General features: G+C 44.8%; 1 protein-coding gene across 1 annotated transcript in view; it reads right to left on the reverse strand.

Annotated features, from left to right (window-relative positions):
• Nucleotides 1-21813, reverse strand: part of cntnap3 (contactin associated protein family member 3) — a 189142-nt gene that overhangs the window by 103168 nt on the left and 64161 nt on the right. The window contains exon 5 of the mRNA XM_071374431.1: nt 7937-8146. Coding sequence (XP_071230532.1) covers nt 7937-8146 — 210 coding nt within the window. The remainder of the gene's footprint in view (nt 1-7936; nt 8147-21813) is intronic.

The raw sequence follows: 21813 nt of genomic DNA on the forward strand, positions 1-21813 counted from the left end.
GCCCCTTTCCTTCTGTTGCAAGTGCCATGCTCTACCAACTGAGCTACAGATGATAAGTAAAAAGGTAATCAAATGAAATCCATTTTACCTCATTTCTACCAGCATATCATGTGTGCAACTAAAAAAAAAACTCTCGACCACCTTCACTCCACACAGAGACGCAGACAAAGCTCTCTGTTGCCCTCTATTTGGCAAATCTGACCATAACTCTATCCTCCTGATTCCTGCTTACAAGCAAAAACTCACAGGAAGTACCAGTGACACACTCAATTTGGAAGTGGTCAGATGACGCGGATGCTAAGCTACAGGACTGTTTCGTAGCACAGACTGGAATATGTTCCAATATTCATCCAATTGCATTGAGGAGTTTAACACATCAGTCAACGGCTTCATTAATAAGTGCATCGATGACGTCTTCCCTACAGTGACGGTACGTACATATCCCAACCAGAAGCCATGGATTACAGGCAACATCTGCACGGAGTTAAAAGCTAGAGCTGCTGCTTTCAAGGAGCGGGACACCAATCCGGACATTTATAAGAAATCTCGCTATGCACTCCAACAAACCATCAAACATGAAAGCATCAATACAGGACTAAGATCGACTCCTACTACACCGGCTCTGATGCTTGTCGGATGTGGCAGGGCTTGCAAACTATCATGGATTACAAAGGGAAACCCAGCCGAGAGCTATCCCAGTGAGCCTACCAGACAACTTACCCTCTCTTGGGTACGTGAGACGTTAGCGTCCCACCTCTTCAACAGCCAGTGAAACTGCTGGGCGCCAAATTCAAATACAGAAATACTCATTATAACAATTCAGAAAACAAAATATATTTTACATAGGTTTAAAGATTAACTTCTTGTGAATCCAACCACGGTGTCAGATTTAAAAAATGCTTTACGGCGTAAGCATACCTTATGGTTATTTGAGAACATAGCCCACTAGACAAATCATTACAAACAGTAACCAACCAAGTAGAACAGTTACACAAGTCAGAAATAGAGATCAAATTAATCCCTTACCTTTGATGATCTTCATATGGTTGCACTCAGCAGACATTAATTTACTCAATAAATGTTCCTTTTGTTCGATAAAGTCTCTTTATTTCCAAAAACCTCCGTTTTGTTTACGCGTTTTCTTCAGTAATCCACAGGCTCAAACGCAGTCAAAACAGGAAGACAAAAAAATCCAAATTGTATCCGTAAAGTTCATAGAAACATGTCAAACGATGTTTATATTCAACCCTCAGGTTGTTTTTAGCCTAAATAAACGATAATATTTCAACCGGACAATAACGTCGTCAATTTAAAAGGTAAACAAGAAACGCACTCTCTCGGTCTTGCGCATGAAAAAGCTCTGTGACACTTTAGGGTCCACTCATTCAGATTGCTCTTACTTCCTCATTTTTCAGAATACAAGCCTGAAACAATTTCTAAAGACTGTTGACATCTAGTGGAAGGCATAGAAACTGCAATTTGAGTCCTGACTTCCTGAATGGATTTTTCTCAGGTTTTTGCCTGCCAAATCAGTTCTGTTATACACACAGACACTATTTTAACAGTTTTGGAAACTTTAGAGTGTTTTCTATCCAAATCTACCAGTTATATGCATATCGTATCTTCTGGACCCGAGAAGCAGGCAGTTTAATTTGGGCATGCATTTCATCCAAAATTCCCGAATGCTGCCCCCTACCCTAGAGAAGTTAAATGTCTTCTATGCTCGCTTCAAGACAAGCAACACTGAACCATGCGTGAAAGCACCAGCTGTTCCAGACAACAGTATGATCACGCTCTCCATAGCAGATGTGAGTAAAACCTTTAAGCAGCTTAACAATCATAAGGCCGCAGAGCCAGACGGGTTACCAGGACGCGTATTCGTTGACCAGCTGGCAAGTGTCTTCAATTACATTTTTTATCTTTCCCTGACCCAGTCTGTAATACCTATATGTTTCAAGCAAACCACCTTAGTCCCTATGCCCAAGAAAACCAAGGTAACCTGTCTAAATGACTACTGCCCCATAGCACTCACATCTGTAGCCATGAAATGCTTCAAAAGGCTGGTCATATCTGACATCAACACCATCATCCCAGAAACCCTGCACCCACACCAACAGGTCCTCAGATGAAGCAATCTCAATCGCACTCCACACTGCCCGTTCCCACCTGGACAAAAGGAACACCTAGGTGAGAATGATGTTCATTGACTACAGCTCAGTGTTCAAAACCATAGTGCTCTCCATGCTCATCATTAAGCTAAGGACCCTGGAACACCTCACTCTGCAACTGGATCCTGGACTTCTTGACGGGCTGCCCCCAGGTGTTGAGGTTAGGCAACAACACATCCACCATGCTGACCCACAACATGGGAGCACCTCAGGGGTGTGTGCTCAGTCCCCTCCTGTACTCCCTGTTCACACACGACTGTGTGGCCACGCACAAATCCAACACCATCATTAAGTTTGCAGATGACACGACAGTGGTAGGTCTAATCACCAACGACGATGAGACAGCCTATAAGGAAGAGGTCAAAAATCTGGCAGTGTAGTGCCAGTACAACAACCTCTCCCTCAACATCGGCCAAACAAAGGAGCTGATCTGGACTACAGGAAATGGAGGGCGAACACGACCCTATTCACATCGACAAGGCTGTAGTGGAGTGGGTCGAGAATTTCAAATTCCTCGGTGTCCACATCACTAAGGTCCTATCATGGTCCAATCATACCAACACAGTTGTGAAGAGGTACGACAACGCATCTTCCCCCTCAGGAGAATGAAAAGATTTTGCATGGGCCCTAAGATCCTCAAAATGTTCTACAGCTTGTGACGGCCCTGAATTTTTCTGAACTGTCTCAGTGCTTCTCCTTCCAATATGGCGCTTTTCCTTTAATTCCCAATTAAATAGTGCTTCTCCTTCCAATAGGGGGCTTCCCCTTTAATCCCCAATTAAATAGCCAGCATCAGCAGCGCAAAAGTGGAGTTGTGATGGAGACGTGAATGAGGATGTGTTCAACCCTCAGTTCTGAAGCTTCTCTCTTCAGTTTGTTTTGTTGCATTTAAAAGTGTGCTTTTGTAGCTTAATAGCTAGTTTACCCAGGATCGGATACACTCTTTGCATCCGTGGACTACACCTCTCTGTTGTTCTTCGTGGCCTTTCGCTGGAGATCTGTTGGCGGATTGGATTGTCTGACTGACCGACTGACTAAAACCTTTTTGTATACGGTATTTAATTTGTTTTGGGGTGCTGTATACCGTGATGATTTATGTAGTTAGTTGTAAGTGAGGACGTATTAGTATTTGATACGCTTTATAGTTGTGTAAAATAATTGTTATTTTGATTGTATTAATACTGGGTTTACGCTACACTTGAATGAACGGGCAAACATTGCGTGACAAAGGTCACTTGAGTTCCCTGAACTCCTTTACCGGGCTGGACTCTTTTTAGGCCCGAGGTACAGGACATTTCTGGAGGAACCAGAGCTCATTATTTGATATATTGTTATGTGTGTGTGATCATTTATGTTGGTAATACAACCCACGCAAAAGAATAGTTGCTTTTGAAGTTCTTCCCAATGTTTTAAGGGTTTATGAAAAGTGTATTTCCATCCTGACTTTTACATGAGTCCTTTGTATTGGTGTAGACTTGAGGGACCAGATGGGACTCATTCCCTCCCTGTCACGATTGTCGTTGGGAGAAGGAGAAGAGGACCAAAGTGCAGCGTGGTACGTATTCATAATACTTTTAATAAAGATGAACACTCGAACAAAAACAACAAAACGGCAAACGAACAGTTCTGCAAGGTGCAACAAAACACTAAACAGAAAATGACCACCCACAACTAACAGTGGGAAAACAGGCTACCTAAGTATGGTTCTCAATCAGAGACAACGATTGACAGCTGCCTCTGATTGGGAACCATACCAGGTCAAACACAATAGAAATAGAAAACGTAGACAACAAACATAGAATTCCCACCCACATCACACCCTGACCAAACAGAAAATAGAAACATACAAAGCACTCTACGGTCAGGGCGTGACAGTACCCCCCCCTCAAAGGTGCGGACTCAGGCCGCAAAATCTGAACCTATAGGGGAGGGTCTGGGTGGGCATTACTTCGCGGTGGCGGTTCCGGTGAGGGTCACTTCTGGCTCGGCCCTCTTTAATAATGCCTCTGGAGCGGGAACCCTCACCGCCGACCCCGGATTAGAGGACGCCACTGGACTGATGGTCGAGTCTGGAGTGAGTGGCGCCTCTGGACTGACGGGCGGCTCTGGCGCCTCTGGACTGACGGGCGGCTCTGGCGCCTCTGGACTGACGGGCGGCTCTGGCGCCTCTGGACTGACGGGCGGCTCTGGCGCCTCTGGACTGACGGGCGGCTCTGGCAGCTCCGGACTGACGGGCGGCTCTGGCAGCTCCGGACTGGGGAGAGAACCTGGAGGGAGGAGACGGAGAGACAGCCTGGTGTGTGGGGCTGCCACAGGGCCCACCAGGCTAGGGAGACCTACAGGAGGCCTGGTGCGTGGAGGAGGCACCGGATGGACCGGGCTGTGGAGGAGCACTGGAGCTCTGGTGCACAGCCTTGGCACCACTCCTCCAGGCTGGATGACCACTTTAGCCCGGACCCTCCAGAGTGCATGCACAGGTTGAACCGGGCTGTGGGGGAGCACTGGAGATCTGATGCATACCACTCGCACCTCTCCCTTAGGCTCAATGCCCACATTCGCCCGGCACGGGCGGAGCGCAGGCATAGGGCGAACTGCACCCTCCCAACGCCCCGGAGACACAGTACACAGAGCCGGCGCAGGATACCCTGGGCCGAAACGGCGTACCGGAGACCAAGTACGCTGAGCTGGCACAATCCGCCCTGACTGGATGCCCACTCGCTTGGCACTTGCGGGGGGCTGGTCTATAGTGCTCCGGGCTATGAGCGCGTACTGGCGACACTGTGCGCTTCACCGCATAACACGGTCCCTGACCAGTACTATGCTGCTTCCGGTAAGCACGGGGAGTTGGCTCAGGTCTATCGCCAATCTCCCCGTGTGCTCCCCCCCAAAAATGTTGGGGTCTGCCTCTTGTGCCTGTTGCGCTGCCGTGCTAACTCCTCATAGTGTTGCCGCTCAGCCTTAGCTGCCTCCAATTCCTCCTGCGGACGGCGATACTCCCCAGCCTGTGCCCAGGGTCCCTTACCTTCCAGTATCTCCTCCCATGTCCATTTCTCCAGATAGCGTTGCCTCTCGTTACCACGCTGCTTGGTCCTTTTAAGGTGGGTGGTTCTGTCACGATTGTCGTCGGGAGAAGGAGAAGAGGACCAAAGTGCAGCGTGGTACGTATTCATAATACTTTTAATAAAGATGAACACTCAAACAAAAACAACAAAACGACAAAAAGAACAGTTCTGCAAGGTGCAACAAAACACTAAATAGAAACATACAAAGCAATCTACGGTCAGGGCGTGACACTCCCAAACCAAAAGGAGAAACCAATATTTTCTCTGGTAGGCACACCCTACCTGGCACCCCATTAAACAATAACCTCAAGTCAAAACCGTTACAAGCTGCACCATTGAGAGCATCTTGACTGGCTGCATCACCACCTGGTATAGCAACTGCTCGGCATCCGACAGGAAGGTGCTACAGAGGGCAGTACATCACTGGGGCCGAACTCCCTGCCTTCCAGGACCTCTATACCGTTGTCAGAGGAAGGGCTTAAAAATTGTCAAAGACTCCAGCCACCCAAGTAATAGACTGTTCTTTCTGCTACCGCACGGCAAGTGGTACCAGAGTGCCATAAGACTGCTGAACAGTTATTCAAAAGGCTACCCAGACTATTTACATTGACCACCTTTATTATTACATTTTTCATGCACTGACTCTCTTGCCCTGACTCTATGTACACTCACTAGACTTTACCCACACATACTATTCTGACACTCCAACACACACATGCACCCACATTAAATATGATCACTCTCACATAATACATGCATATTGACGCCACACACACTCACACTCTTCACACACGCTGATGCTACTTTGTTAATTAATTATCCTGATTGCCTAGTGACTTTAACCACTACAGTACCTACATGTACATACTGTATTACCTCAATGACCTCAACTACCTGGTACCCCTGAAAATTGACTCTATACTGGTACTCCTTGTTATATAGCCTCATTATTGTGTTAATATTTCCTTTTTTATTTAGCAAATATTTTTCTTACTTTTTAACTCTGCATTGTTGGTTAAGGGCTTGTAAGTAAGCATTTCACAGTAAAGTCTACACCTGTTGTATTCGGCGCATGTGACCAACAACATTTGATTTTGATTTGAAGAGGGAAAGAGAAATAAAGAGGCAGAGGGAAGGAGAGAAAGGGTGATGTAAAATACGGAGAGAGGGAGAGCATCCCGACAAACGCTTTGATTGAGGCAGAGCCGCAGTTCTTTTGTCAGCGCCAGTCCATATCAAGATAAACAGAATGACATAATCTCTCGTCCGTCATAACAACGGATGGTTTTCATTTTCTCCCTTTGAGCTTTCCTTTAAAAATGACAGCACTAACGGTGGTTTACTGTCGGCTAGTTGACTATCAGCGTCATTCAATCACATTGTGTAGAAGAGAACAGCTATTGCAGGGAAAACTGGAGCTGCTGTTGAGGGAATTTAGTGTATTGGAGAGGTCTAGCTAGAGCCATGCATGTGGCATGGCTCTAAGGTAGACAGAAACGGCAGTGCCTAGACTTTAGGCCCTAGAGGGAAAACCTAACCTGCCTAGCGGATTGCCTATAAGTGTTATGATTGGAATTTCTATACATGTAGAAACCCCAGTTCTTGCCATCAATGGGAAAACCTGGTTAAATATATAAATGTTAAATAAAAAATGGATAGAAACTCTCATAAACTGAGTTTTTGAAATGTGCAGAAGATGATCAGACAAGGAGACTGGCCTATCCAGGTTCGTCACTACTAGTTCTACCAATAACAAAATGTTTAAACCGGGTCACTCAAATAGTTTGTGTACTCACAAGTTACAACCCTCTTCAGTATGGCCTTATTCATCATGTAGTGTAAAATGTTATACTGTAGCCTATGGCCATTTGGATTGATTAAGTGCAGCAGACAATTTTGATCCCTTCAACTAGTTTGATAAACTATGATTGTTTTTTGCCTTTTATTCTGTTTTGGCACAGGTCCAGTCTGTCACCTGCTGTTTTCATTTCCTCTTATGTTGACAATCACATTATTCCAGTGACAAATTGTGGGGTTTTCATTTTATTCCACTAATAACGAATAGTAGAGCATCCCACAGTAAAGACCCTTTACTGGGTTTTGGATTGGATAACCTAAGTAACCGACTGCAGTATACAGCAAACTGCAGATTGCAGCAATAAGGTATCCTGCCTTAAATCATTCAGTAGTTGCAGAATTTATTATGGTCCTAAGTTATCATAAGTGTCTCAATAATTATGTGTAGGTCTGCAGTGTATTAGACACGTTTAGTGTGCTGATAGTACAGTACAGTGTGTGTGTGTTTGGGTGTGCTGATAGTGCTTAGTGGATATCTACTGTACTAACCTCCCTGTGAAGATAGAGAGGTGTCTCTCTCTACCCTAGTGGTATGCAACAGACAGATGGTCCTGCTAAGAGGTGCACCATATGTTGATGCCTTGGACAGTCTGGTTAGCTGAGAACATAAGACCACCTGAAGTTTAGCCCCACTTATGCCTGGTAAACATGAAACTTTCTTTCCATCTCTGCTGTGCATCGTAGTAAGTATAGTAGTTGATGTAACATTTTTACTATGGTAGGCTAATCCCCTAAAACACTGGGTAAGCTCCAAACACATTCTAAACTATTTATCACAAAAAAGTAGAGTGAACGTCATAAAGGACATGAGAGATGAATGGATTGTTATTGTACTAGAGGCCACTGTACCTTTTCTGAGATGGAGTAAAAGTTTTCCTTTGTGTAACTCCAGCGTGACGGTGTGATCATCTTGTCCCTCTGTGTGTATCAAGGTCCCATAGTTCTGCAGGGTTTTGAACTTCAGAGAGATGGTGTCTTTGGCTGTTTGACTTGGTGTTGGGTTAGGGCTGAACCTGTAGAGCAAGCAGCTGCTGCCGTCAAACCACGCCACGTCAGACTCTGCAAACAACACATTTACAAGTAAAGATTATACTGTATAGTATAGTAGTACCATCAACACATTCACAAGTAAAGATTATACTGTAGAGTATAGTATTACCATCAACACATTCACAAGTAAAGATTATACTGTATAGTATAGTAGTACCATCAACACATTCACAAGTAAAGATTATACTGTATAGTATAGTAGTACCATCAACACATTCACAAGTAAAGATTATACTGTAGAGTATAGTATTACCATCAACACATTCACAAGTAAAGATTATACTGTATAGTATAGTAGTACCATCAACACATTCACAAGTAAAGATTATACTGTATAGTATAGTAGTACAACCAACACATTTACAAGTAAAGATTATACAGTAGAGTATGGTAGTAAAATCCAACACTCCAAACATTACATTTAATTGTTTACATTTTAGCAGAAGCTAGAATCTAGAGCGACTTACAGTATTGGGTCCATACATTTTCATAGAGGTCCCCCTTAGGAATCAAACCCACAACCCTGGCGTTGCAAGCGCCATTCTCTACCAACTGAGCTATAAGGGACTACATTACGATCCTGTGATAGTAGAAATTAAAATCACAACCCTCATCTTCAGCGGGAAAACAAATGCATATATTCTATTCAGAAACCCAGTGGGAAACACTTGTTGAAATAACATCAGCTGTAATGCTGGTTGTAATGAGCCAATTTCAACCAGATTTGACCACTGGGATACTGAAGAGAATAGTAGAGACGTTATTCACACTCAAAGTGGAGGCCATTCATTGCGTTCAGTGTTTTTATTAGCAATTAGATGTGCATTATAGGCTCCAGTGTGTGCTGGTTGAGTGAGATTTAGAGCCGAAGCTAATTTCTCCTTACTTAACTGCCTCTAACGAGGCAGGGTAGCCTTGGTCCGTCACACATCAAACCACTTCAATCACTAGATCAGTCTTTTTCATGATTATGATTGAAGAGCTGTGATTAAAGACTAAAGAAGACTTTCATGTGAGAGTACTGACACCTTTAATCTTGTGCTTTTACCTTATTGATATTGTTTGCAATGCATTGTAAGTTGAATATGACAGACAAAAACATATGTCATTTTGGGTTTACAGGCCTACTTCCCTGGCATTTACTTTCATGGTTACAAATGACATTGTTAAATGGTCATTACAGAATAATAATAACTATAGCACAGGTAACAGTTACTGAGGGTTAAAACAAAAACCCTTCAGAATGCTGTTCCATAGCCAAAAGCCAGATAAATAAGTATAAACAAACCGTGGGCAATAATCGTTTTAAGAGTAAAACTGTCTGCTCTTATGTATAATCATTCAAAACACAATATAAAATATCAAAACACATCCACTCTGTCCTTGCTCATCCGCAACTTAATACATCTCCCAATAGTGCTGCATACAAAAAGAACACAAAACTATTCATATTTGTTTAATATACATCATAAATCACCGCTCTACAATGGAGGACTGATTAAAAAACAAACAATCCAGGGACAGGTTGTTGGACTGAGGGAGAAACAGAGCCACAGTGTGAGACATAACAGATATGGATGTCTGTGTGAGACATGTTCGCTGTAAACAGAAATGACAACAGTGATGAAAAATAAAATAAATGGATCTTTTGCATATTGTTTGTTGGCTCATCCACAGAGCATGCAGTTAGTACACCTACAGTCATTCCCTAGCGTTGTTTAATACTGGAAATATGCACAACGTCAATACAACCAGATTAGAGTATTGTCATTGTAATAATGCAAAGATGGAAAACTTTGATGTGGGTGGGGGCCATGAAAAATCTGAGCTCATCATGAGGGGCCGCAGTGGCTGAGGAGCCGCAGTCAGAGCCGGCTTTAGCCTAAGTATTTTTTTGGTTGTTTTAGAGTTTATTTCCTGCTAATCTGCACATTTTGCTATTGGGCGTGGAGAAAATGTTGCCGTTTTTAAAATAAGTTTGCTGCAATTCTACACATTTTGCCATGGGGCAGAGAAGATTTTGCACTTGTCTAACTAATGTCATGCAATTCCCCAAAAAAAATCAAAGGGGAAGAAAGAAAATTGTGCAGTTTTACAGCTAATGTCCTGCAATTCCACACATTTTACCATAGGGTGGAGAGAAAGGTTTTCAGTTTTTAATATGATATCTGAGTGAAAGAGACTAACAAAATAATGTACACACAATATTCGGTAAGTATTCAGAACCCTTGACTTTCTCCACATTTTGTTACGTTACAGCCTTATTCTAAAATGGATAAAAGCATTTGTTTTCGTCATCAATCTAAATACAATACCCCATAATGAAAAACAGGTTTAGAATTTTTGCAAATGAAATAAATTATATTTACATAAGAATTCAGATCCTTTACTCAGTATTTGTTGAATCAATTTTGGCAGCGATTACAGCCTCAAGTCTTCTTGGGTATGACGCTATAAGCTTGGCACACCTGGATTTGGGGAGGTTCTCCCATTCTTCTCTGCAGATCCTCTCAAACGCTGTCAAGTTGGATAGGGAGTGTCCCTGCACTGTTATTTTCAGATCTCTCCAGAGATGTTCGATCGGGTTCAAGTCCAGGCTCTAGCTGGGCCACTCAAGGATATTCAGAGACTTGTCCCGAAGCCACTCCTGCATTGCCTTGGCTTGGTTTAGGGTCATTGTCCTGTTGGAAATTGAACCTTTGCCCCAGTCTGAGGTCCTGAGCGCTCTGGAGCAGGTTTTCATCAAGGGTCTCTTTACTTTGCTGTGTTCATCTTTCCCTCGATCCTGACTAGTCTCCACATCATGATGCTGCCACCACCGTGCTACAGCATAGGGACGATGCCAGGTTTCCTCCAGACGTGATGCTTGGCATTCAGGGCAAATCTTGTTTCCCATTATCTGAGTCCTTTAGGTGCCTATTGGCAAACTCCAAGTAGGCTGTAATGTACCTTTTACTGAGGAGTGGCTTCTATCTGGCCACTCTACAATAAAGGCCTGATTGGTGGAGTGCTGCAGAGATGGTTATCCTTCTGGAAGGTTCTCTCGTCTCCACAGAGGAACTCTGGAGATCTGTCAACCCTGATGCCTTCCATTTCCCCAGTTTGCTCAGTTAGGATGAGTGGACAGCTCTAGGAAGAGTCTTGGTGGTTCCAAACTTCTTCCATTTAAGAATGATGGAGGTCACTGTGTTCTTGGGGACCTTAAATGCTGCAGAAATGTTTTGGTACCCTTCCCCAGATCTGTGGTTAGACACAATCCTGTTTCGGAGCTATATGGACAATTCCTTCAACCTCATGGTTTGGTTTTTGCTCTGACATTCACTGTCAACTGGGACCTTATATAGACAGGTGTGTCCCTTTCCAAATCATGTCCAATCAATTGAATTTACCACAGGTGGACTCCACAATCAAGTTGTAGAAACATCTGAAGGATGATCAATGGAAACAGGATGCACCTTAGCTTCATTTTTGAGTCTCATAGTGTACAAAAGGCTGTGAAGTATTTGTAGTTAATCATATCAGAGCTGTAGCTACGCCCGGCTGTTACGGACAGCAGCTCCTCTTCTCCACTTGAGCAGAGAACCCTTTCCATCATTTATGTACAGGACTAGAGTTTTTTTGTTATTAGTGGTTATACCTAGCCAGGCCCTCTGTTGATGGAGCGGCTAAACACCCCTAGACATCTCGTATCATGTCTGTTAGGTCTGGGTAAGATATGTAAGAGAGTCTCAATACTTAACTTTATTAGGAGTGAATTAACATAGTCAATTCAGGGGTAGCAGTACAAAAGTCTGAAGTATTTGTAGGTAATCATTTCAATAATGTTAGTTCATCATATCAGAGCTGGAGCTCCGCCCACCAGTGAAGTGGAGCAGAGCATACGGTGTGATCTCCAGCTCAGAGAAGGTCAGCTCGTGAGTAGTCAAGTGAGAGAAAGTTCCAGGCATCCTTGTGTTTTCCCACCAGTTAGCTTTTTATTGTGTTAGCCATGTTAGTACATATTTCATATCTTGTCTGAAGAAGCACTCTGTGACGATAATGTCATATTTATGGTTATGCTAATTAGTAGTTTCAACTGCGAGCTAGCAATTGTGAGCTGGCTAGCTCTGTTTTGGTTATTATATCATTAACCCTATATTGGTATAGAATAATGTCCCCCAGTGCATTGCCATATCTCGGACTGGCCAATAAAAATTAAAGATGTGTATGAACAAAAGAACACAGAAACTGGACAGAGATGGCTTTTTCTTTGCAACTCTGACTAGAAGGCCAGCATCCCGTAGTCGCCTCTTCACTGTTGATGTTGAGACTGGTGTTTTGCGGGTACTATTTAATGAAGCTGCCAGTTGAGGACTTGTGAGGCATCTGTTTCTCAAACTAGACACTATATACTTGTACTTGTATGTACTTGTCCTCTTGCTCAGTTGTGCACCGGGGCCTCCCACTCCTTTCTATTCTGGTTAGAGCCGGTTGGTGCTGTTCTGTGACGGGAGTGGTACACGGCGTTGTACGAGATCTTCAGTTTCTTGGCAATTTCTCGCATGGAATAGCCTTCATTTCTCAGAACAAGAATAGACTGACAAGTTTCAGAAGAAAGTACTTTGTTTCTGACCATTTTGAGCCTGCAATCGAACCCACAAATGCTAATGCTCCAGATACTCGAATAGTCTAAAGAAGGACAGTTTTATTACTTCTGTTTTCAGAAAAACAGTTTTCAGCTCAAAGTACTACACCGGCTTCGACGCTCGTCGGATGTGGCAGGGCTTGCAAAATATTACAGACTAGAAAGGGAAGCACAGGCGAGACCTGCTAAGTGACACAAGCCAACCAGACGAGCTAAATTACTTCTATGCTTGCTTCGAGGCAAGTAACACAAACATGCATGAGAGCATCAGCTGTTCCGGAAGACTGTATGATCAAGCTCTCCGCAGCCGATGTGATTAAGACCTTTAAAAAGGTCAACATTCACAAGGCCGCAGGGCCAGACGGATTACCAGGACGTGCACCCCGAGCATGCACTGACCAACTGGCAAGTGTCTTCACTGACATTTTCAACCTCTACCTGTCTGAATCTGTAATTCCAACATGTTTCAAGCAGACCACCATAGTCCCTGTGCCCTAGAACACTAAGGTAACCTGCCTAAATGACTACCGACCCGTAGCACTCACGTCTGCAGCCATGAAGAGCTTTGAAAGGTTGGTCATGGATCACATCAACACCATTATCCAGAAACCCTAGACCCACTCCAATTTGCATACCGCCTAAACAGATTTACAGATGATGCAATCTCTATTGCACTCCAAACTGCCCTTTCCCACCTGACAAAAGGAACACCTATGTGAGAATGCTATTCATTGACTACAGCTCAGTGTTCAACACCATAGTGCCCTCAAAGCGTATCACTAAGCTAAGAACCCTGGGACTAATCACCTCCCTCTGCAGCTGGATCCTGGACTTCCTGACGGGCCTCCCCAGGTGGTAAGGGTAGGTAACAACACATCCGCCACTCTGATCCTCAACACGGTGACCACTCAGGGGTGCGTGCTCCGTCCCGTCCTGTACTCCTTGTTCACTCATGACTGCACGGCCAGGCATGAATCCAACACCATCATTAAGTTTGCCAACGACACAACAGTGGTAGGCCTGATCACCGACAACGACGAGACATCCTACAGGGAGAACATCAGAGACCGGCCATGTGGTGCCAAGACAACAAACACTCCCTCAATGTGATCAAAACAAAGGAGATGATTGTGGACTCCAGGAAAAGGAGGACTGAGCACACCCCCATTCTCATCAACTGGGCGGTAGTGGAGCAGGTTAAGCTTCAAGTTCCTTGGTGTCCACTTCACCAACAAATTAATATGGTCCAAGCACACCAAGACATTCATGAAGAGGGCACCTCAAAAGGTTCAACAGCTGCACCATCGAGAGCATCCTGCCCGGTTGCATCACTGCCTGGTATGGAAACTGCTCGGCCTCCGACCGCAAGGAACTACAGAGGGTAGTGTGTATGGCCCAGTACATCACTGGGGCAAAGCTTCCTGCCATCCAGGACCTCTATACCAGGCGGTGTCAGAGGAAGGCCCTAGAAATTGTCTAAAAAAAACTGTTCTCTCTGATACCGTATGGCAAGTGGTACCGGAGCGCCAAGTCTAGGTCCAAGAAGCTTCTAAACAGCTTCTACCCCCAAGCCATAAGACTCCTGAACATCTAATCAAATGGCTTCCGAGGACAATTTGCATTGGCCCCCCCCCTTTACACCGCTGCTACTCTCTGTTATTATCTATGCATAGTCACTTTAATAACTCTAGCTACATATACATATTACCTCGACTAACCGGTGCCCCCAAACACTGAATCTGTACCGGTGCCCCCTGTTTATAGCATCGCTATTGTTATTTTACGGCTGCTCTTTAATTATTTGTTTTATTTCTTATTCTTAATATATATATATTAAGAAATGAAATATATGCACACACACTCAGAAAAAAAAAAAACGTCCTCTCACTGTCAACTGCATTTATTTTCAGCAAATGTAACGTGTAAATATTTGTATGAACATAACAACGTTCAACAACTGAGACATGAACTGATCAAGTTCCAAAGACATGTGACTAACAGAAATTAAATAATGTGTCCCTGAACAAAGGGGGCGGGGGTCAACATCAAAAGTAACAGTCAGTATCTGGTGTGGCTACCAGCTGCATTAAGTACTGCAGTGCATCTCCTTCTCATGGACTGTACCAGATTTGCCAGTTCTTGTTGTGAGATGTTACCCCAATCTTCCACCAAGGCACCTGCATGTTTCTGGGGGGAATGGCCCTAGCCCTCACTCTCCGATCCAACAGGTCCCAGACGTGCTCAATAGGATTGAGATCCGGGCTCTTCACTGGCCATGGCAGAGCACTGACATTTCTGTCTTGCAGGAAATCACGCACAGAAAGAGTAGTATGGCTGGTGGCATTATCGTGCTTGAGGATCATGTCAGGATGAGCTTGCAGGAAGGGTACCACATGAGGGAGGAGGATGTCTCCCCTGTAACGCACAGCATTGAGATTGCCTGCAATGACAACAACCTCAGTCCGATGATGCTGTGACACACCACCCCAGACCATGACGGACCCTCCACCTCCAAATCGATCCCGCTCCAGAGTACAGACCTCGGTGTAACGCTCATTCCTTCGACAATAAACGCGAATCCGACCATCACCCCTGGTGAGACAAAACCGCGACTCATCAGAGAAGAGCACTTTCTGCCAGTCTTGTCTGGTCCAGCGACGGTGTATTTGTGCCCATAGGCGACGTTGTTGCCGGTGATGTCTGGTGAGGACCTGGCTTACAACAGGCCTACAAGCACTCAGTCCAGCCTCTCTCAGCCTATTGTGGACAGTCTGAGCACTGATGGAGGGATTGTGCGTTCCTGGTGTAACTTGGGCAGTTGTTGTTGCCATCCTGTACTTTTCCTGCAGGTGTGATGTTCAAATGTTCCGATCCTGTGTAGGTGCTGTTACAAGTGGTCTGCCACTGTGAGGACGATCAGCTGTCCATTCTGTCTCCCTTTAGCACTGGGTTAGGCGTCTCACAGTATGGACATTGCAATTTATTGCCCTGGCCACATCTGCAGTCCTAAGGCATGTTCACGCAGATGAGCAGGGACCCTGGGCATCTTTCCTTTGGTGATTTTCAGAGTCAGTAGAAAGACCTTTAGTGTCCTAAGTTTTCATAACCGTGACCTTAATTGCCTAACGTATGTAAGCTGTTAGTATCTTAACGACCGTACCACAGAAGCATGTACATTACTTGTTTATGGTTCAATGACCAAGCATGGGAAACAGTGTTTAAACCCTTTACAATTAAGATCTGTGAAGTCATTTGGATTGTTATGAATTAACTTTGAAAGACAGGGTCCTGAAAAAGGGACGTTTCTTTTTTTGCTGAGTTGATATACAGTATATACACAGTTGAAGTCAAAGTTTACATACACCTTAGCCAAATACATTTAAACTCAGTTTTTCACAATTCCTGACTCTTAATCCTAGTAAGAATTCCCTGTTTTAGGCCAATTAGGATCACCATTTTATTTTAAGAATGTGAAATGTCAGAATAATAGTATTGAATGATTGAATGATTTTATTTCAGCTTTTCTTTCATAACTGAGTCAGGTTTGTAAGCCTCCTTGCTCCCACTCACTTTTTCAGTTCTGCCCACAAATTTCCTATAGGATTGAGGTCAGGGCTTTGTGATGGCCACTCCAATACCTTGACTTTGTTGTCCTTAAGCCATTTTGCCACAACTTTGGAAGTATGCTTGGGGTCATTGTCCATTTGGAAGACCCATTTGCGACCAAGCTTTAACTTCTTGACTGATGTCTTGAGATGTTGCTTCAATATATCCACATCATTTTCCTGACTCATGATGCCATCTATTTTGTGAAGTGCACCAGTCCCCTCCTGCAGCAAAGCACCCCCACAACATGATGCTGCCACCCCCGTGCTTCACGGTTGGGATGGTGTTCTTCGGCTTGCAAGCTTCCCCCTTTTTCCTCCAAACATAACGATGGTCATTATGGCCAAACAGTTCTATTTTTGTTTCATCAGACCAGAGTGCAGTTGCAAACCGTAGTCTGGCATTTATGGCGGTTTTGGAGCAGTGGCTTCTTCCTTACTAAGCAGCCTTTCAGGTTATGTCTATATAGGACTCGTTTTACTGTGGATATAGATACTTTTGTATTGTCACAAGGTCCTTTGCTGTTGTTCTGGGATTGATTTGCACTTTTCGCATCGAAGTACGTTCATCTCTAGGAGACAGAACGCGTCTCCTTCCTGAGCGGTATGACGGCTGCGTGGTCCCATGGTGTTTATACTTGCATACTATTGTTTGTGCAGATGAACGTGGTACCTTCAGGCGTTTGGAAATTGCTCCCAAGGATAAACCAGACTTGTGGAGGTCTACAATGTTTTTTCTGAGGTCTTGGCTGATTTATTTTGATTTTCCCATGATGTCTTGCAAAGAGGCTTTGAGTTTGAAGGTAGGCCTTGAAATACATCCACAGGTACACCTCCAATGCTGTCAATTAGCCTAACAGAAGCTTCTAATGCCATAACATAATTTTCTGGAATTTTCCAAGCTGTTTAAAGGCACACTCAACTTAGTGTATGTAAACTTCTGACCCACTGGAATAGTGATACAGTGAATTATAAATTAAATAATCTGTCAACAATTGTTGGAAAAATTACTTGTGTCATGCACAAAGTAGATGTCCTAACCAACTTTCCAAAAGTATAGTTTGTTAACAAGACATTTGTGGAGCAGTTGAAAAACAAGTTTTAATGACTCCAACCTAAGTGCATGTAAACTTCCGACTTCAACTGTATGACTGCATTGTTGGTTAGGGCTTGTAAGTAATCATTTCACTGTAAGGTCTACACCTGTTGTATTCAGTGCATGTGACAAATAAAATGATTTGATTACACTGTATTTCACTGTTTAGAGGTATTCAAGTTAATTGTGCTGTTTTAGCCTGTACTGGAGATGGTGCTATGCTTTGTAGTACACGTGCGGCAGCACCCCTTTAATCTCAAATTAGTGCAGTCAGTCACGTTGTATTGCGCTGTATGGTCCTGTATAGCATTAAGTCATCATAGTCATGTTATATCCATGCATATTGTTTATAAGAGATGTGAATTGGAGATTGTGTTATGTCATTCACTATTGTATGTCTTCACTTGCAGATCACACACACACTTTGGTAGAAGCAAGTTGCCAGACCACTAAGTGCCTTAGTCCATCCACACTACATACACTGTGCGGTGCTGGTCCGTGCCTGTGCATCTTCAGCGTTATTAAACCACCTCAACTGGAATCCTACCTGTCTGTCATCTGTGCCCTTACCAGCACACGGGAGCAAACACATCAAGTAAAACCTAAAGAATACAGTCCACCAAATCCTCACTTACACATAGCAACGGGTCTGAATACGTATGTAAATAAGGTATTTCTGTTTTTTATTGTTATACATTTGCAAAAATTGTCACACCTTGATCTGTGTCACCTGTCCTTGTGATTGTCTCCACCCCCTCCAGGTTCCGCTTATTTTCCCCAGTGTAATTATCCCGGTGTTTCCTGTCTCTCTGTGCCAGTTCGTCTTGTCTGTTTCAAGTCAACCAATGTGTTTTTCCCGTGCTCCTTCTTTGCTATTCTCTCTTTTGCTAGTCCTCCCGGTTTTGACCATTGCCTGTTTTCTGGACTCCGTACCCGCCTGCCTGACCAGTCTGCCTGCCCTGACCTCGAGCCTGCCTGCCCCTCTGTACCTCCTGGACTCTGATCTGGTTTTCACCTTTTGCCTGTCCACGACCATTCTCTTGCCTACCCTTTTGGAACTAATAAAAATAAATTACTCAAACCATCTTCCTCCCGTGTCTGCATCTGGGTCTGGCCCTGAGCCCTTATAGTACGAACTGGTCGTGACAGACCCAGCAGACCTGGACCAGCTCCGCCACGCTGTCTCCCTGCAGGGAGCCACCATTGGGAGGCATGAGGAGCTACTTCAGGAAGGACTTCATTCCCTGACGGAACGCTACGGCCAGGGGTTTAAGGCTATAATGGCGCAAATCAGGGAGTTAGCTCATAGGCAGCCTACCACCTCTGAGAACCCCAAACCACCCAGTAACTTTTCTCTATGAGTGCTGAGTTTGTACAGCCTACTCCGGCTCCCCGCGAACCCCGCTTACCTCCTCCGGAGCGTTACTCTGGGGATCCTGGTACCTGCCGGGGTTCTCTTTCTCAATGCTCCCTTTTTTTTGAGCTACAGCCATCTTCGTTCTCTTCGGACCGATCTAAGATAACGTAATAATATATGCTAATGTCGGGAAGGGCGCTCTCCTGGGCGACGGCTGTTTGGGAGCAACAATCCGTAATTTGTCATCATCTGGAGGATTTCATGGCAGAGGTGAGGAAGGTGTTCGATTCTCCGGTATCCAAGAGAGAGGTGGCCCCTAAACTTCTTGAATTACATCAAGATTCCCGTGGTGTGGAAGACGATGCTGTTGATTTTCACACGTTGGCCCACGAGAGTGCCTGGAATCCTGAGTCCCTTTTTCGATACCTTCCTTCATGGACTATCTGAGGTGATAAAGGATGAGCTAGCTGCTCGGGAATTGCCGGTGGACCTTGATTCCCTCATTGCCCTCACCATTAGAATTGATGGGCGGCTAAGGGAATGCAGGAGTGAGAGGAGGTCTGGCCTGGGTCACACTCGTTCATCCGCAGTGGTTCGCTCATCGTCGAAGGAATCTGGAAGTCCTCAAAGGATATTTTTCTGAGAGGATCTGAAGCCACCCGAGCCTCCTCGAGAATCATCGATGACGGGTGAGTCTGACACACCAGAACCTATGCAACTGGGAAGGGCTAGGTTATCACCTAGGGAACGTTCCCGCAGGCTAAGCTCCAATTGCTGTCTGTATTGTGGAGCTGTAGGACATTATATAGCCACCTGCCCAGTTAAGAGACCAGACACCTTCGTAGGTACAAGCACTCTGGTGAGTCAGAGGATTCCCAGTCAAAGTCCCATTACCCATACTCCTTTTTATGTGAGCTTGCTGTGGGGAGACCAGTCTAAGTCTCTCCGGGTGCTTATTGACTCTGGGGCAGATAAGGGTTTTATGGACGCTACCCTGGTATCAGAACTGGGTATCAATACTCAACTCCTCTGTTCCCATGGATGCCAGGGCACTGGACAGTCGCTCCATTGGTAGAGTCACGCACAGCACAATTCCCCTAAATATGCGGGTATCTGGAAACCACAGTGAGTCAATTCAGCTCCTCCTCATTGAGTCTCCCCACATACCTGTTTTCGTTTTTTCTTGGCTCCAAAAACAAAACCCAGATATTGACTGGACTACGGGTTCCATTCTGTTGGGTTGGAGCCCATTTTGCCATTCACACTGCCTAAAGGCGGCTAAGCCATCTCCGAAACGTATGTCTCCAAGATTAAGTACGGCGTCGGATCTCTCTGCCGTGCCCGCAGAGTATCATGACCTCCTGGAGGTTTTCAGCAAGGCTCGTGCTACCTCCCTTCCCACACATCGTCCCTATGATTGTGCTATTGAGCTCCTTCTGGGCACCACACCGCCTCGAGGCCAGCTCTATTCCCTGTCCGGATCTGAGACCAAGGCCATGGAGGAGTACATTGAGGACTCACTGGCTGTTGGGCACATTCGCCCTTCTGCATATCCTGCCGGCGCAGGATTCGTCTTTGTGGGGAAAAAGGACAAGACCCTGCATCCATGTATTGATTACCGGGGTCTCAACAATATTACGATAAAAAAAAATAATAATAATCGGTATCCTCTACCACTCCTCTCCTCAGTTTTCGAGCCTCTCCAGGGGGCTACTATCTTCTCCAAACTGGACCTTCGGAATGCCTAACATCTTGTGCGGATACGCAAATGAGATGAGTGGAAGACCGCTTTCAACACGGCCAGTGGACATTATGAGTACCTGGTTATGCCGTTTGGACTCACCAACGCGCCTGCTGTTTTCCAGGCTCTGGTCAACGATGTGCTCTGGGACATGTTGAATAGTTTTCATTTTGTCTACCTCGATGACATCCTGGTTTTCTCTCGTTCTGCCCAGGAACACATTATCATGTTCGACAGATTTTCAGCGCCTCTTGGAGAATCAGTTGTTTATAAAGGCTGAGAAGTGTGAGTTCCATCGCTCCACTATCTCCTTTCTAGGATACATTATAGCTGGGGGGAATGTTCAGATGGATCCGGAGAAGGTGAGAGTGGTGGTGGATTGGCCCCAGCCCACGTCCAGAGTGCAGCTCCAATGGTTACTGGGTTTTGCTCATTTCTACCGTGGTTTCATTCGGGGCTACAGCAACCTGGCGGCTCCCCTCTCTGCACTCACCTCTCCGAAGGTACCGTTCACATGGTCTCCAGCAGCAGACAAGGCCTTTGGGGATCTTAACTTTTTAGGGATAGGGGGCAGCATTTTCACTTTGGATGAATTGTGTGCCCATAGTGAACTGCCTCCTACTCTGTCCCAGATGCTAATATGTGCATATTATTATTACTCTTGGATAGAAAACACTCTGCAGTTTCTAAAATGGTTTGAATTATGTCTGTGAGTATAACAGAACTCATATGGCAGGCAAACTTCCAAACAGGAAGTGGAAATTCTGGGGCTGGTTGATGTTAAAGTCATCGCCTGTTCAATTCCCAGTAAGATATGGATCTGTTCGCACTTCCTATGCCTTCCACTAGATGTCAACAGTCAGTAGAACACGGAATGAAGCCTCTAGTGTGATGTAGGAGTACATTTACATTTACATTTAAGTCATTTAGCAGACGCTCTTATCCAGAGCGACTTACAGGAGGCAGTTCACTATGGGCACCAATTCATCCAAAAGTGAAAATGCTGCCCCCTATCCCTAAAAAGTTAAGCAGCGATTCACTACTGCTTCTATCCTCATCCATCCGGACCCAACTTGTCAGTTTGTGGTGGAGGTTGATGCTTCTGACGTGGGAGTAGGGACCGTTCTTTCCCAGCGATCAGTCCAGAACCAAAAGCTTCTTCCCTGTGCCTTCATGTCCCATCATCTCAATTCTGCAGAAAGGAACGATGGTGTTGGAAACCGGGAACTCCTAGCTGTGAAGATGGCTCTGGA

Source organism: Salvelinus alpinus, chromosome 1 (genome assembly GCF_045679555.1).
Source record: "Salvelinus alpinus chromosome 1, SLU_Salpinus.1, whole genome shotgun sequence".
Taxonomy (NCBI): domain Eukaryota; kingdom Metazoa; phylum Chordata; class Actinopteri; order Salmoniformes; family Salmonidae; genus Salvelinus; species Salvelinus alpinus.